Genomic DNA, 16981 nt, shown 5'->3' with positions numbered 1-16981 from the left:
GAATTGCTGGTATATCTAAACCACTGAGCGTATGTTGAACCTTAAAGCTTGAAATTTTCTTCACCAAACGGAAACGAAAAATAATTCATGCAGTAGAGGGTTAACTACTGCCAGACTACCCTCACACAATATTTATGGGAGACTTTAATACGGACTCGAAGCTCTTGTAATGCCGCATTTCGGCTATTGTGATGTTGTTTCCAATGATGTAAGGTCGCAATTTTTCCTAAGGCTACAGCGCGCTCAAAATGAATGTGTGAGATATATATGCAACGCAAGAAAACATGACCACGTGTCACCATCTTTCCTTAAACTAGAGTGGTCGCGACCCCATGTTCGTCGTAACCATCATAATTTGTCTCTCCATCGAGTTTTTACTACATCTTCCCCGTCTTACCTTTCTTTGCGTTTACATTACTTTTCAAATGTTCATGACAGACATACAAGGGCTTAAACATCAAACATGCTCGTCATTCCTCACCATTGGACTGCCGCATATTCATTCTCTGTTTTTGTCGCACGAGAATGGAATCGTTTACCGGATGACGTCAGAGGAATACCAACTACAGTGTCATTTAAACCAGCGTTAAGAGTTACAGCAGGATGCGAGTGAACTGTGAATTTCTGGTCTTTCATTGATCGTGCTACTACAATATCAGTACTCCAACGTGGACTCTATTTGAGACAGAGAAACCCTGATACGACCTGACGCACTCTCAAGAACAATGGAAGGTTGACAGCTCGATAAGCTAACAGGGTTACGTAACGAGGAACGAAGTAATCTAATATTATCGTCTAATGTGCCGGCAGGAGAAATGCCCCTAATACTCAGCTCATATCCCAGCTCCTCGGTTTGTAGCAATTCGAGACCCAAACGTTCGCGTATCTTATTTTCATTAACAGGACCAACTGACCCTTGTGCATCTTTACTAGGATCAGTCATATTTGCTCCCTTAAATACGAAAGAATAAGAAACCACGCAATAACGCTACCACCTGATAAGGTCCTAGCATTAGGGCCTAGGGAAACAGGAAGATACCCAGTGAGGAAGCGAGGTGAACCGAGATTAGGGATTTTTCCATCCGTAAATTCATCCGTCATTTATTCAATGGTAACAAAATATTTACAATACCATAACTGAAGAACCCTTTCAAAGGTAAACCAATAAACTTCTGGTACAACTAGGCGACATGCACAAAAAAAGGCTCCTTATTTCAAAGTATATTCTTTGTTTAGGAAGTGAAGAGAAAAATGGAATATCAGGATTTGTAGAAATCTACTGGTTTGAATAATATAAAAGTTACACATGACTTACCCTCGTACATACAACCGAGAACTTAATATCTATTACCCACAGGTAATATAACAGAAATACAAGTAGTACTAGAATGTAACATTAAAAAATACATATTACAAAAGAAACAGTCTTCAACTGGCCATAGGCCCTGGACTACGAACCCAGCACATCCACACAGCATAGCATACGCAGAAGCACAAGTCTAACTCAATTACACACCCATTCGCGGCCACAAGCATTAACCTTTCACTGAATATACACATGCAACATTCACTCACGACTTACGCTCCGATGTTCCCAGCCCAGAAGCCTCGGGTTCGAAAGGAACCCCAAAGTAGATGCTCAGGAGAGCGACAAATAAATAATGGAATCAAACGCTCGACACAACCAGCCACGAAGACTACGTTTAAGAAGGGAAGGAGAAGGGACAGGAGAGGGAACAATCAATGTTGAAACAGAAAATACACTCAACTCATAGCGCAGGCGCACTTCAAGTGTTTGTAAGCGTCTTTTGAGTCTGAGAGCTTAATTAGAAGTTTCTCGTAATACAATTTCTTAAATACATGAAAAACATCTGTGATTGTACAAGCTATTATTATTATTATTATTATTATTATTATTATTATTATTATTATTATTATTATTATTATTATTATTATTATTATTATTATTATTATTATTATTACTGTTGTACAATATATATGTCTCACTGGGGTGGAATTTTATTTCAGTTATAATATATTTTGATTGTGTTTAATTGTTTTATATAGTATTAATTATGACTCTAATGTATACTAATTGGTTTAGTGTAGGAGAAGGACCAATGGCCGTAACCACGCCAATAAAGACATTTATCTGTCTATCTATCTATCTATCTATCTATCTATCTATCTATCTATCTACATTATTTATGCAACTTAATTCTCTCTTGTTGTCTGTCCAGATCATCGGCCACGTCAGCAAGTGCCACATCAACCCCGCTGTCACTGTGTGCGCTTTGCTACGCGGAGACATCAACGTTGCAACATCTGCCGTGTACGTCGTGGCTCAGTGTACTGGTGCCATAATTGGCTATGGCTTGCTCAGGGTAAGTCATGTGTAACTTTTATATTATTCAAACAAGTAGATTTCTACAAATCCTGATATTCCATTTTTCTCTTCACTTCCTAAACTTTGAAATAAGGAGCCTTTTTTTTGTGCATGTCGCCTAGTTGATACTATAAACGCATTCCTTTTTGATCTAAAAGATGGGTACCTTTCCTGCTAAGAAATCGACTAATTTAGTAACGACACCTCTACGTTTGGAGAGGTACCTGGTTCCGGGTTTCACTCAACCTCCAGCAGGAATCCCTAGAAAGAAATGTAGCCGGAAACTGATAAAACTATTTTAAGGGGATGGGTACAGTAAACAACCTTCAAAATTTGGACATTTTAAATAATTTTTATATCAGCTTCTTCTATATGTATAACAACGAAACTTTCTAAATAAAGCATTTTACATGTTTACTATGCAAGCACATATATCAGAATTGATTTTGGCATTATCAAGTTCGCCAATTAATTATTCAAAATGGTAGCTCCTTGTGTGTCTGTACTCACCGTTTCCTTCATAGCTGGGCCATTTATCAATATATTAGTGTTCTGCTTTTTTAAGTGTACTGATTGAAGTTACAGCTACAAAACTGACCACTTATGGAACTTTATTTGCAAAATTAGTATTTTTAATTTTGTGTTATTTAAATATTGCATATTTTGGTCAATTTTTTTTTGCATGTAAATAATTTTCTTTCCAAACAATTATCAACCCTAGGCATATGAGTTTGGTCAGTTTTGTAGACACTGACACTAAGATCATGTGAGAAAAGTGGCATTGCAATACACCATATAATTTAGGAGTTACAAGGGAAATGCTTTTGAAAAATATAGTTTTGAGAAAATGAGCTGCAAAGTTAAATGATCCCTGTAAAAACACAGCAGCCTTCCAGTGTGTGCAAAAATGCTGCTGGGGCATAGGATGTTCGCTCTAAAACAGTTTTCTCAGCTTCATTTTTCAGTATTAATGTTCTTCTGCTTTGTCTGGCCCCTTTTGTGGCTTCTCATACCCTTTTTTCAGCATACTTTATACTCATCACGTACTCTTGTAGCATTGCACGTTCACAAAAGACATCAGGATTCATGCCCATTTTTTGCAGCACAGCCAACCTACTCTTCACTCCATCACTAAATGTCATAACTGCATCATATGTGGCAATCTTCACAGTTGTATTTACACAGAATCCAGTTTTCGGGTACATTTTCCAAATCCTAGCATTGCGAGACTGATTAGCATTCTGTGTATAACCTCCTAAACAACTTTTCAACAATTTAGTAGCAACTAAATCCTTGAAAACAGGCTTGATCACATCCATAACAGCTGAATGTAATGTGTTTTTGTGTTTGTATTCTTGAACTCTGCCTGCAGTGACAGCTCGCTGGTACGGGCACCAGGAATTATCTCCTTTCGGGCAGAAGTAATGAAGTGGATTTTCATCAGATGAATTTTATGGTACCAAATAGCCCAGATAGCAGTTCTCATATCATTTACTGATGTTGAGTTACTTCTTATGGCATTTCCACTGTAGGTCGTCAGAGTATTTATTGCAGAATCTGTCAGTCTCGTTTCTCCAAACAGTAATTTGCCATTTGAAAGATTTTCCCCTTGAATTCTTTCTTCAGATTTCTCAGTCGTGTGCCCATACATTTCTGAACATGTTCAACACATACAGCCTTAGTGATGGATACACTAGAACCATACGGTTTCATATCTTGCGCAGCTTTGAATGACTTTGTGTCACCTTCACCAATGTATGTTATGTACCGTACGCCATACCTTATCTAAGAACGTTCAGAGTTCTCTAAATAGCCTATGCAATGTCTAGAATTTTAAATCATAACTCCTAAACTAGTGCAGATATTTAAATAATTCTTTTACCAAATTGAACTAGAAGAGTGTAGTTAAACATTAAAAAATACTTTTAAAAATCAAATTTTTTGAAGGTTGTTTACTGTACCGATCCCTTTAATATTTGTATTGACGAGATCTTCATCTTCTGTACATAATACATGGATCTTGTAAGGGATACAAAGAAAAAAATGGATTATAAGGAAATCTTGAGCCTCTGCGGTTCAAACGATTGTGCGCCGGCCTCTCATCGCTGGATCCCGTGGTTCAAATCCCGGTCACTGTATGTGAGATTTGTACTGGACCATGCGGAGGGGGAACAGGCTTTTCTCCGGCAACTCATGTTTTCCCTGTCATCATTCATTCCAAGAACACTCCCCAATATAATTTCATTTCATCTGACCACGCGGTTAGGGGCGCGCAGCTGTGAGCTTGCATCCGGGGGATAGTGGGTTCGAACCCCACTGTCGGCAGCCCTGAAGATGGTTTTCCGTGGTTTCCCATTTTCACGCCAGGCAAATGCTGGGGCTGTACCTTAATTAAGGCCACGACTTATTCATTCCTAGGCCTTTCCTGTCCAATTGTCGCTATAAGACCTATCCGTGTCCGTGCTACGAAACAAAAATAGCAAAAATTCATTTCATCCGTCAGTTATTAATAATTGTCCCAGAGGAGTGGTGTGACAGGTTACGGCAGCCAGCCCAGTTCCTATCTTCAACGCTAGGTGGGGGTTACATTCCATTCCTGACCCAGTTCAAATTGGAAATAGGCTGCGGATTTTCATTAGGAAATCTTCAGGTGGCACTGCAGGTGAAATCGGTTCAGGTGAGGGTTTTCATCCAAAATATTGTTATGAATAAAATACAGTCTGGCAATATAATTACATTCAGAATGACTCAATTATTACAAACAACCGGGTGTTGCGATCCCTTGCGATCTGTTTCTATGCAACCCGTCGCATTTCCCCAATTCTGAAATACGTCGGCCCCTCTCTCTAAACGGACGTCAGTATAATGAATTAGTATTGGCGCTCACTATTTCTGCTGTCCTCTAGCCCGTAACCACCCATCCCGTTATATTACCTCGGTTTAGGGTGATATACCGATGTATTTCAGATTTGTAGTAAACTCGGCGTGTTACATAAAACAAGGTAGCAAGGGGTAGGCGGAACTCCCGGTATACAGGCTGTTTCAAAAATAGGTGGCATAGTTTCAGGTATGTATTTGTTACATGTAGACAATCAAAACAGTGCATTACAACATGTGTCCGGAAATGCTTTATTTCCGAGTTATGGCGTTCACAATACTGGACTTCACCGGAACGTTTTCAGGCACCGGAGACGAATACACTGATGATTTTAAATGGCCCCACAAGTAGAAAACGAAAGCGTTCAGGTCAGGTGAACGTAGAGACCAAGCAATCGGGCCACCTCTACCTATCCATCGATCAGGAAACATTCGATCCAAGTCAATGAGACATCGATGTGAGGTCTGTATTCAAGAAGTAGGTGGACATTTTGAACATCTCCTGTAATGACAATGACTTGCGGAAGAAAAACTTTCCGGTGAAGTTCAGTGTTGTGAAGGCCATAACTCGGAAATTAAGCATTTCCGGACACATGTTGTAATGAACTATTTTGATTGTCTACATATAACAAATACATACGTGAAATTATGCCCCCCCCCCATTTTTTGAAACACCCTGTATACCCACACACAATTATATCCGAGAATGGATGAGAACAGTCCCCTAATTTGTGGCTACAGTCGAACCTCGATATCTCGAACCCCCATCACTCGAATTTTCAGTATCTCGAAGTAACTGAAACTTTCCGGCCGTTTGTCCTCTCTCAGGTGTATTTATTTCTCTGTTACTCGAAATTCGGTTACACGAATTTCTCAAAGCAAATGTTTCCTCCCTTGAAGCAAAAAATACTCTGTAACTCAAATTTTGTGCAACATTAACTGTGCAATACGGCATTTGTGGTTGTGAGGAGCATTTAACAAGTAAAGAAAGGATTACAGTGATGCTGGGAGCGAGGTGACGGGAACCGAAAATCTGCGAAGCGGCGCTGTTTTCCGGGTGCGAAACCATAACCGGTCACGTACGAAAGCAACCCTCGAAGTCGCGGATGACAAGCTCCATTTACGAATCTCGGCTGCGTGGTATTGACGAGAAGTTTCAACGTGAAGGGAGGAAAGGTTAACCGTAACAAACAAAAGAGATGAACGGACTTTTTATTTCCAAAGGTGTTAACGGAGGCATGTTTCTTGTTTCACTACTGTATCCGGGAGATAGTAGGTTCGAATCCCACTATCGGCAGCCCTGAAAATGGTTTTCCGTGGTTTCCCATTTTCACACCAGGCAAATGCTGGGGCTGTACCTTAATTAAGGCCACGGCCGCTTCCTTCTAACTCCTAGGCCTTTCCTATCCCATCGTCGCCATAAGACCTATCTGTGTCGGTGCGACGTAAAGCCCCTAACAAAAAAAAAGTTTCTATAATAAGTGTTATAATTAAAGTATGGTAAGGATGTATTCTGCCCGAAGGCAGGCCCGAACCTGCGCAGTGGTGTGCCTCAGCCGGAGTTTACGTACGGTAGGGTGGCCAGTTCCTTTCCGCTCCTCCATTCCCTTACCCACCCCCCACCCCGGCCAACAGCGCGTGGCAACCCATCCAAATCTTGACCACGCCCAATGTTGCTTAATTTCGGAGATCTCACGGGATCCGTGTTTCAACACGGCTACGGCCGTTGGCTTATAATTAAAGTGATGCTGTCAAATATAATTTATTCGGATATTTTTGAGTACTATTAAAAGTAATGTGTGTAGTATAAGCCCGTAGATACATATGAATCAATTATGTACTATACGTGCTCAAAAAACGGTATTCTCTATATTTCAAAATTTCGATCATTCGAAATAAAATTTAGCTCCCGAGGTGATTCGAGATTTTGAGGTTCCACTGTAGAAGTAAATGGGAAAGGGTTGGCTTCTCTTCTATAACGACCCAGGATGATGGGAACTTTCTACCGTTTGTAATCGACAGATAACAGCGAACAAGTTCAAAAGCGACACACCTTGATAAATTCGTTAAACCATTCACATGTCTTTACAAAGGTGAAAACCGTCAATACGGAATGATTCTAATATCTTGTAATTCACATGTCTCTCAAACAGAAATCAGAAAGCATACAGTATAGTATCAAATATACAATCCATGATTTCTGACAGACCTTATAGGATGGATAGATGATTGACAACAGGTACTGGACAATATACTGTATATTGTATACTGTATACTGCATACTAGACAGTAAATTATAGATACACTGGACTCGGTTGAATATACCCTTATTTAGGCATCTAATTATTGAGACTCGCTTCTTTAAGCTTAGGAGACACATCCAATCTTTCGGCGTTGTTGTTAATGTCACGTGTTGGCAGGGCAGATAAATGAAGGCAAAACCTAGTAGCGTTTTACTTCTAAAATTTATTAACCAGTTACTAAGACTGATGATTCTGAAATGCTTTCTCGAAGATTGAAAGACCTGGAGGAAGGACTGGACAGATTAAAAAGGGGGCGGAAAAAATGGGACTGATAGTGAATAACGCGAAAATTCAGTATTTGTTCTCATCTGGGAAGACTATAGTTACTGAAGATAAACTCATATAATGAAATGGGATAAACTACGAAAGGTGTGAAATGTTTAAGTACCGGTATTTAGGAGTGCTGGCGATGAAAAATAATAACATGAACGAGGAAATGAAAGCAAGGATTGCTGCAGATAATAGGACTGACTTAAAGAAAGTGTTCAGATCACGTAGCCTTAGTAGAAGACTGAAGCTGACTGTCTGAAAATCCACAGCCTGTTTCCAGTGATATGACCGGGTTATGATATTGGAGAGTGTTGCTGGAATTAATGATGAGAGGGAAAACCGGAGTACCCGGAGAAAAACCTGTCCCGCCTGCGCTTTGTGTAGCACAAATCTCACATGGATTGACCGGAATTTGAACCACGAAACTCAGCGGTGAGAAGCTGACAGTTTATCGAACGGTAATACGACCAGTGGTAACTTATGGTTCTGAAACTTGAACAATGGCCAGGGCAGATGAAAATTGTTGAACAGATGGGAGAGAAAAATATTGTGTAAGATTTTTGGTCCAGTGAATGGAGGGGAACAGTGGAGAATAAGGAAACACAGAGAACTGGAAGAGCTCTATGGACATCCAACTATTGTATCCGAAATTAAAAGTAACAGATTAGGATGGTTGGGACATGTAGAGAGAATACCAGATGATAGGTCTATCAAAAAATCTGCAAAGGAAATCCAGCTGGCAGAAGATGGAAAGGAAGACCTCGAAAAAGATGGCTGGAGGGAGATTTAAGGAAGGTAGGAATAAGAAGATGGAGGAAGCGTGCTGAAGATCGTGAAGACTGGGCTACATTGTAAGAGAGGCCAAGGCCCCGCAAGGGCTATAGCACCGAGGAGTAAGTAAGTTACTAAAACTACACATTAACACACAGGATTACCGAACTCACAACTTACACTCATGACACACAATTACACAGAACGCGCGCTCTCTCTCTCTGATTATTTACCAGTAATACACACAGATCATGGTCACCAGTACTACAGTCACACTGGCTGGCGTAGGCATGGTCCACAGTTCATAGCCTCATGTCGGCACCCAGTGTCTTTTTCCACGCTGCTCTGGAACACGGCATTCGCTCACAGCAGGTGGCTCCAAGAGACACACGCACGACGACAGACAACAGAACAATAGTCTTCATATCCAACAGGCGAACACTCCAACGGACTGCCCCACTCGGTTCCGGCTGCAATTCACACCGACTGTCTGCACCCTTCGCTCTAGTTAGCTAACACTGGTTGATCTCCAACTGAGCTACACGCCAACTCACAGAGTCCACTCACTCACTCACACACTCACTCACTGAACTCCACAGGTGCTCCTGCCTTATATACAGCTTGACCAATGTTCCGTCTTTCGAAGCTCGTGGAAGCCTCCAGATATGGAAGACTGTCGGCCTGCGAGACTCGTAGTTTCTATACCTCGAGGCCCCTAATGCTGTAAGGGCCAATGACGGCCACTGTATCAGTGTCTGACCAATGGGCACTGGCCTTCTCCACGAGGCTCCGACCGGGTGAAGAAACACACCTTACGTACGCTGGACCCGTCCAATGTCGGAAATTGAAAATGGCGGACGAAGAGGCCATGCGCGTAGCATTATAGACGATTCGTCGAACTTCCCAATGGAATATATTTCACCAGTTGATTCCTATGTCATTGTCAAACTTTTCTAAACGACCAAGACTGGGAGCCCAGAGAACCAGTTTCCATACGCGGCTGCGCTTTCCGCTTCAGGTAAATCTGATGATGTAGAAGAAGAGAAAGGGGATTGGTTTTGTTCCATTTGTGAAAAGTACTCTGCAGAAGACACGGCCAGATGTTTGCAATGTCGCACCTTGTATAATGAAATGTGTGCTGGGGAAAAGTTTGACCTAAAAATGATTATGTGTGTTGAATGTATGTGAATACTGAAATTCAGTCACTTGAAACAACTTGATTATTAGATTGGGGCACGGGTGGTACGATTTACGATACTAGTTTCCCATATGTTGTACCGATTTCATAGGTAGAAAATGTATTTTTTATAAATATTTATCGCTTAATATTGCAATTATTTTAGCTAAAAATGTCAATAAATCTGTTCAGTAGCGCAGCTAGGATCGGCCGATGGGGGTGGGAGAATTATAGTTACAAAATACAGATAGAACATAATGAAGGTGCTTGTAAGTGTGTGGTGTGCAAATGCATGACTTGTCATTATAAGAACCCTTATAGAAGTGATGTTGATATTCAGTTTGCAGTATTGGACAACATTTTACATTTAAACCAGAGCAAAAACAATAAGATTAAGATCAACAGTCTTACAGGGAATGGTCTGTTCAGTTTACAATCTAAAATCCAACTTTTGAGGCTTCTTAGATAATAGATTCAATAGATATGTTGGTTCTACAATCATGACTCTGAATGTTTATTTAGTTTGTTGTCAGTTTGTGTTTATTTTCTATGTGTAAAAAATCCATGGAGAGAGGGGGTGTCCTATGCACCAGTAACCCTTCCTGGCTACACACATAAATCTGTGTACTTTTCTGAAAAATTAACTTCCATGTATTAAATATTAATTTACAGCAGTGAAAAATATGATTGTGTTAAGTGGCACGATTTAGGATACCTTACACTGAACCTCTCGAGGTTGACATATTTGTACTGTCGCATCTATGCATGTATGACATGTTGATTTTTACAAAACTGGGATATTATTAACTATTTATTCTATGTGCAGTCAATCACTCCAGACGACGTATGGGCGGAGTCCAACTGCTGCAAACTCTGTGTCACCACTCCAGCGCCTTCTGTGTCGTCACTGCAGGGAGTCCTAGCGGAGGGCCTCATCACGTCGGTCCTTATCTTCGTGGTGTGCGGTGTTTGGGATAAGAGGAGCGCCAATAACCAGGACTCAGCATCGCTCAAGTTTGGCTTCGCTATCGCTGGACTTGCCATGGTTGAGGTAGGCACATTCCTTACACTTCATTTTGTATTATATGAGGGCCATTCAAAAAGAAATGAGTCGGAGGCCTTGAAAAGAAAATCTGTACCGTTATTTCAAAAGTATTGCCCAGCACTGTTGAGGAACATGCCCCAATGTGATACAAGGTGGTGAATGGCTGTCTCGTAAAATTTCTGGGGCTGCGTTGAGCACCAATTCCGAACTTACTGCTAGACGTCATCATTCGAGGTGAATCCTCTGATTCTCAGAGGCTTCTTTAGCTCACCAAAATGACACAATCACAGGGAGACAGGTCCGGACTCTATGGAGGGTGTCTGCAAGAGATCCTTCACTGCTATTGCTGTATGGGGCCTTGCATTGTCGTGGAGCAGAATGATCCCTCGGGCGAGCTTTCCTTTTCATTTAGATTTGATTGTTTTGTGAAGGGTTGTCAAGGTTTTAGAGTCTAGCTGCGTATTCACCGTTGTCCCATGTTGCAAGAAGTCCATGAGAATAAGGTCCTTTTTGTCAATATTTTATAGCCTCCGCATCGTTTCTTTTTGAACCAAACTCATAGGAAGTAATTTCATTATCTTTCCCGGCACGATCCACTCTGTTTAATAATTATTTTGATTAATGAAATTAAGAAATTAAAATATTACAATATATTTCAAGAAATTGTGTCAAAAGAAGAAGATACGCTGACGACGGAAGAAGAGCAAAAAATTAAAAATGCCTTTCCTGCACTTGTGTGAATGGGCTTGATATTTAGGGTGGCTGCTACCGTGCATACTTTCACTGGAGACTTTGTTGTTTTTACTCGGATTCGAAGTGATGACAACATGTCTCGTTTCCAGCGACCACTCGTGAGACGAACTCATTCCCTTCCCTGGCATAGCACAGCAGGTGTTCAAGAGAGAGTTGCATACCACATCCTTCCAATCCTGGTTGAAGACTTTGGGAGCACTTTTGCCAAATTTCTATCTGTCCTTAATGATGTCGTGAACACTTCCGACGTTAACTCCGAACTCTGCGGCAGTGGCTGCTACCGTAACTCGCCGGTCTTGCATAATGCTGGACAATGGCATCGGCAATGTGGTTTGGCGTTCCAGACCGTGCACTATCGGCCAACGATATTCTTCCCTCCCTGAACCGCTTGTGCCATGCCTTGACCCTTGCTACGGACATGCATACTTGTGTCATTCTTCGATGAATTTCCGTTCCACTCACTCCTTCCGCTGTTAGGAAATGCACTACACGGGTGCAGTGGACAGTCGACGTGTGCCCGTACTCGCTCTGTCGTCACGTGGGTGTGCGAGTCCCTCTAGCGGCGAGTTTGGAACCTCAGCTCTCATATACGGACCGCACCGTCTCCCACATGCAGTGATATTACGATCCTTTCAGCGGTTTTCATTTTATAGCCTCCAGATCGTTTCTTTTTGAACCAACCTCATAGGAAGTAATTTTATTGTCTCTTCCGACGCGATCCACTCTTTGTAAAATAATTCTTTTGACTAATGAAATTAATAAAGTAAAATCTTACAGTATATTACGCGAAATTGTATCAGAAGAAGAAGATACACTGATGACGGAAGAAGAGTAAAAAATGGAAAATTCAAAAGAAGAGGGAAAAAATGCATAAACATTTAAAATTACTTACGAATAGCGTAACATTATAATTTCGGTCAATCACATACGGATTCGCACATCATTTATAAAGTACTAGCTAGCAATTGATATATCACGTTGTTCATGTTGCAATATTTCAAGGTAATGGAATAATACGCATGGTATGTTTATGGTAATAGAATATTATATCAAAAAACACTTGAAAATATTAAAAAAATGAAAATTAAATTCCGTTTGTTTTTGTGCGTTTTGATAAATTTATTAACTTATTGCGAATTATTGATAACGATTCGTAATTTTAAACATTTTTCTAACTCTGAAATCATTAACCAATGTCATAGGATAAATAACATAGTGTGTCGTATTATTGGGAGTGTAAATATATACATTCTCGGAGTTCCAACCCTGGAGCAGGCTTCATATAATTAACGATAAGAGAAACACGAAGTTTCCTGATTTAGCCCTGCTATGATTTCCCTTAATGATGGAGTTAAGGTGAAAGATTCAGAGCAGGCTTTCGAACTGTTGCAAAGTACGGCTGTACAACGTACAATATATTATCTAGAAGAGATACTTGCATGACTGCTTTGTAAGTTACTTTCATATGTTAGGAATTCAATTTCGTAGGTAATCTGGTTGCAATCGGTTGATTTATTAATTTACAAATGACATAAATTACGAAAATATGATGTGAATAAGCAATCGTTTGATATTTATGGAACTGAGGTTAATTTTTCAGAGAATAAGTCGCTAGATTTTATCATAGATATTCGTTGCTATTTTATGTTCAATGCCATTCAATTTTGGGAGCTGCCTGGCCGATGCGGCAAAGGCGTGCTCGGTTCACCCGGAAGGGGGTGGTTTCGATTCCCCGCCAAGAAGAGAAAAAATTAAGTAACGAGATTTCCACTTCCAGAAAAACACATGGCCCTGAAATTCACTCTGTCTACATAAAAAACGAGTACCGGGTTAAATCCTGGGCTCAAAGGCTGCCGGGCGTAGAGCTAACCCCTCTACCACACCAAGCGCCGACGTTACACATAGTGGAAGCCTATACCTTCCGCCCCTCCAAGGGTCTTTATGGCCTGTATGGAGATAACTTGACTTTGCTTTGCATTACCATTCGTTTGTCCAGTCTGTCCGTTAAGAGTTTTGGCATCATAAATGGCGTCAACACATGAAACTTTCTACCCGTATATCACATACACTGCCCAATTTTATTTCTTGAATCATTGACGATAAAATAATCTCTACGACCCGTTCGAGTGCCTCCTGAGCCTTGGTTCAAATTTCGGTACTGATCAGTAGAGGCGAGTAGATTTGCTTAACGAACAAACAAACTGTTAGACGTCATAAAAATATTTTGGCTTTTGCCGTGTCAAAAAAGCAAGGTGACATTCTTTACATCTCTACTTTCTTCTACGCCCTTTCTTTCCGTTTTTCGGCTCGTTTCTATTCTTCTATCACGTGAGACTTTCATGTAATTTATTTCCCTACTATATCTGTCGCTGATTTTTCTGATGACCTTGCTGTTACTTCGCAACTGACATGCGATATAACAAGAAAAAACTTAATTGAAGCTTAGATGGTATCGTCACCTTCCTCTTGGAAGGCTGGCGCAGAGTGAGCCATCTACTAACGAACGAGTGTACCACTTACTACAGACCAACAGTAAAGCATTCTTAAATTCAAACCCTCATTATTGTAGAAGTCTTCCCCGTGAACAGTCGAGATGAAAACGCGGAGCAAAGTTCTCTGTGAAACGTAAAGCATTTCACCTTGCTTTCTTGACACGGAAAAATTACAAAAGATTATTATCATGTCTTACAATTACGGGCCGTGAAAGCATCAATCTAAACTTATTTTTGATATTATAGATATAGATGTAAAATTTGGAATGTTTCAGAAGTGTTTATTACCACAAATTAATCCAATTTAGGGACTTTAGTTTCGATTTTATTTATCGCGGCCCTCGCTGGGGAGTAAATAACGTCAACACTAGGTACTTTCACTCTGCACAGGACTGAGAATGACTTTCAGTAAAGTCGAAACTTAAGTCCCTGAATTAAATCAATCAATCAATCAATCAATCAATCAATCAATCAATCAATCAATCAATCAATCAATCAATCAATCAATCAATCAATCAATCAATCAAGATGTGCATTTAGGGCAGTCGCCCAGGTGGCAGATATCCCATATGTTTTTCCTAGCCTTTTCTTAAATGTTCTGCAAAGAAATTGCAAATTTATTGAACATCTCCCTTGGTAAGTCATTCCAATCCCTAACTCCCCTTCCTGTAAACGAGTATTTGCCCCAATTTGTCCTCTTGAATTTCAACTTTTTCTTCATATTGTGATCTTTCACACTTTTAAAGACACCACTCAAATATATTCGTCTACTAATATCATTCCACGCCATCTCTCCGCTGACAGCTTGGAGCATACCACGTAGTCGAACATCTCGTCTTCTTCCTCTAAGTCTTCACAGCCCAAACTTTGCAACATTTTCGTAACACTACTCTTTTTTCGGAAATCACCGACAACAAATCGAGCTGCTTTTCTTTGGATTTTTTCCAGTTCTTGAATCAAGTAATCCTGGTGAGGGTCCCATACACTGGAACCATACTCTTGTTGGGGTCTACGGTAAATCCTACTGTAAATCTAAAAGTTGCTATAATGGGTAAATACTGCAACATTTCTGTTACAATCAAAAAATCAATGCTAATAGATAACAAAAGACTGTGATTTTGTTTGACTGTAAGGGGATCTCAGAAATTACTGGACCGATTTTGAAATTTCCTTCACCATTTGAAAGATAATATCATTCCGTTGAGCATAGGCTGTGTATCATCGCATAATATCAAAGGATTCTAATGAGAAGCATGATTGAAGAAAATGGTGAAAATGAAAACCTACAACCTGTTTTCCAGTCATTGACCGGGTAGGGGATGGAATGAATAAAGCCCTTATCTTGCGCTGAGGAGAGGAATTGTGAAGGCTGTCGAAGCCTGTCGCACTCCTCTAGGGCAATGATTAATGACTGTCAGATGAAATGAAATACTGGAGAGTGTTGCTGGAATGAATGATGACAGGAAAAACCGGAGCACCCAGAGAAAAGCCTGTCCCGCCCCCGCTTTGTCCAGCACAAATCTCACATGGAGTGACTGGGATTTGAACCACGGAACCCAGGGGTGAAGGGCCGACGCGCTGCCGCCTGAGCCACGGAAGCTTCCACTGAAGAAAAATGGTAGCAATAATAAATATAAAGATGTGTACAGGTACGTTTGCCAGTCTCTAATTTTTCACGTGAAAGCTATTTCACTTAAGGGGTTCAAATTTAGCAAGATCATAGCTGGTACCTTCGGCTAACATGCAGTCTACTTACTATCATGCTGGCTCCTAAGTGAAGCATAAAGTGATAGAAAATGTGAAGAAAGTCAGAGGAAAATGTACGTCTGGGACCCTTAAAATTGAAAATGCTGCCTAAACGGTCAGTCCTACTGAACTGTGGTGCGCACCAAGTGTACTTAAAATTCGAATTTTCGATATCTCAGAAAAAAATGTTTACATGAATTTTCATCTTAGCTCTAATAATAGTTTTCGAGGAAATTGGAGCACTTTTATCGTTGGTTTCTTTATCTCGGTTCCTTTCATGTAAACACTACTTGACGAACCACGCTCAATTTCGGCTAGCGTGTAGCTGCAACCTTCGGTTATCATATAGGCTAATTACTATCACATCGTATCTTTAGGGTGCCATGCAGGGAGATGAAATATGAAGTAAATCGTAGGGAAATATACACTTGAGATCGTTAAAAGTGAATTCCCTGCCTAAACGGTAAGTGAGGGAGTGAACTTTTGTAACTGGCAATAGGCAAGGGCGGCTGCCTTTGTCGTGAAATCTCCCCAACTCGATTGTGACCGACAGTAGGCACGGGGCCTGCTGTTACAATGAAAATTTCCCAAACTGGATTTCACATGCGAAATGACGTATGATGACCTCTCCGTCGTGTTTTTCTGTTAAGGCTAGGGACAATACAATATAATAAAACCTTACAACGTGAATACTATTTCCCATATAATTCTGTATACAAGGTGGAATTCCGTAGCGAAGCACGGGTACATCAGCTAGTAAAATACTTAAAATATTCGGTTATAAGTAGCGTAACATGTTCATTGCGGCGCTGACATATTTACATAGTAGAGTCATAAAATTCGTGGACTGGTTGTCTATAGTAGTGACTGTAGTACATGAGTGTACGCCGAGTTGCCTGTACTATAGGCGCAATTCCAGGAACTTATTGACTGTAATAGCAAGGCCTCTCAAACGCCCAAAATCTCACGCGTGCAAACTGAGGCGCAGAGTTCCTGTGCATAGAGCATCGGTCCCACTCGGCTCAGCTCGGACCAACGCTTCGTCTCTGGGCTACTCGGCTAAGCTCGGCTCAACTCGGCTAGGATTTGGAGCGCTATGGAGCAAGTGAGGAAGAGGGAGACAGGCGGAGCGAGCGAGACAGGCGTGGGAAAAGAGAGAGA

General features: G+C 40.8%; 1 protein-coding gene across 4 annotated transcripts in view; it reads left to right on the top strand.

Moving 5' to 3' along the window:
* LOC136876519 (aquaporin AQPAe.a) overlaps nucleotides 1-16981 on the top strand; it is a 539002-nt gene that overhangs the window by 474299 nt on the left and 47722 nt on the right. For all 4 annotated transcript variants that reach the window (XM_068228461.1, XM_067150535.2, XM_067150537.2 and 1 more), the window contains exons 3-4: nucleotides 2241-2384; nucleotides 10611-10835. In XM_068228461.1, coding sequence (XP_068084562.1) covers nucleotides 2241-2384; nucleotides 10611-10835 — 369 coding nt within the window. The remainder of the gene's footprint in view (nucleotides 1-2240; nucleotides 2385-10610; nucleotides 10836-16981) is intronic.

The sequence above is a fragment of the Anabrus simplex genome, chromosome 6, assembly GCF_040414725.1.
Source record: "Anabrus simplex isolate iqAnaSimp1 chromosome 6, ASM4041472v1, whole genome shotgun sequence".
NCBI classification, from domain to species: Eukaryota; Metazoa; Arthropoda; class Insecta; order Orthoptera; family Tettigoniidae; genus Anabrus; species Anabrus simplex.
This window is presented reverse-complemented; position numbering and strand designations above follow the sequence as displayed.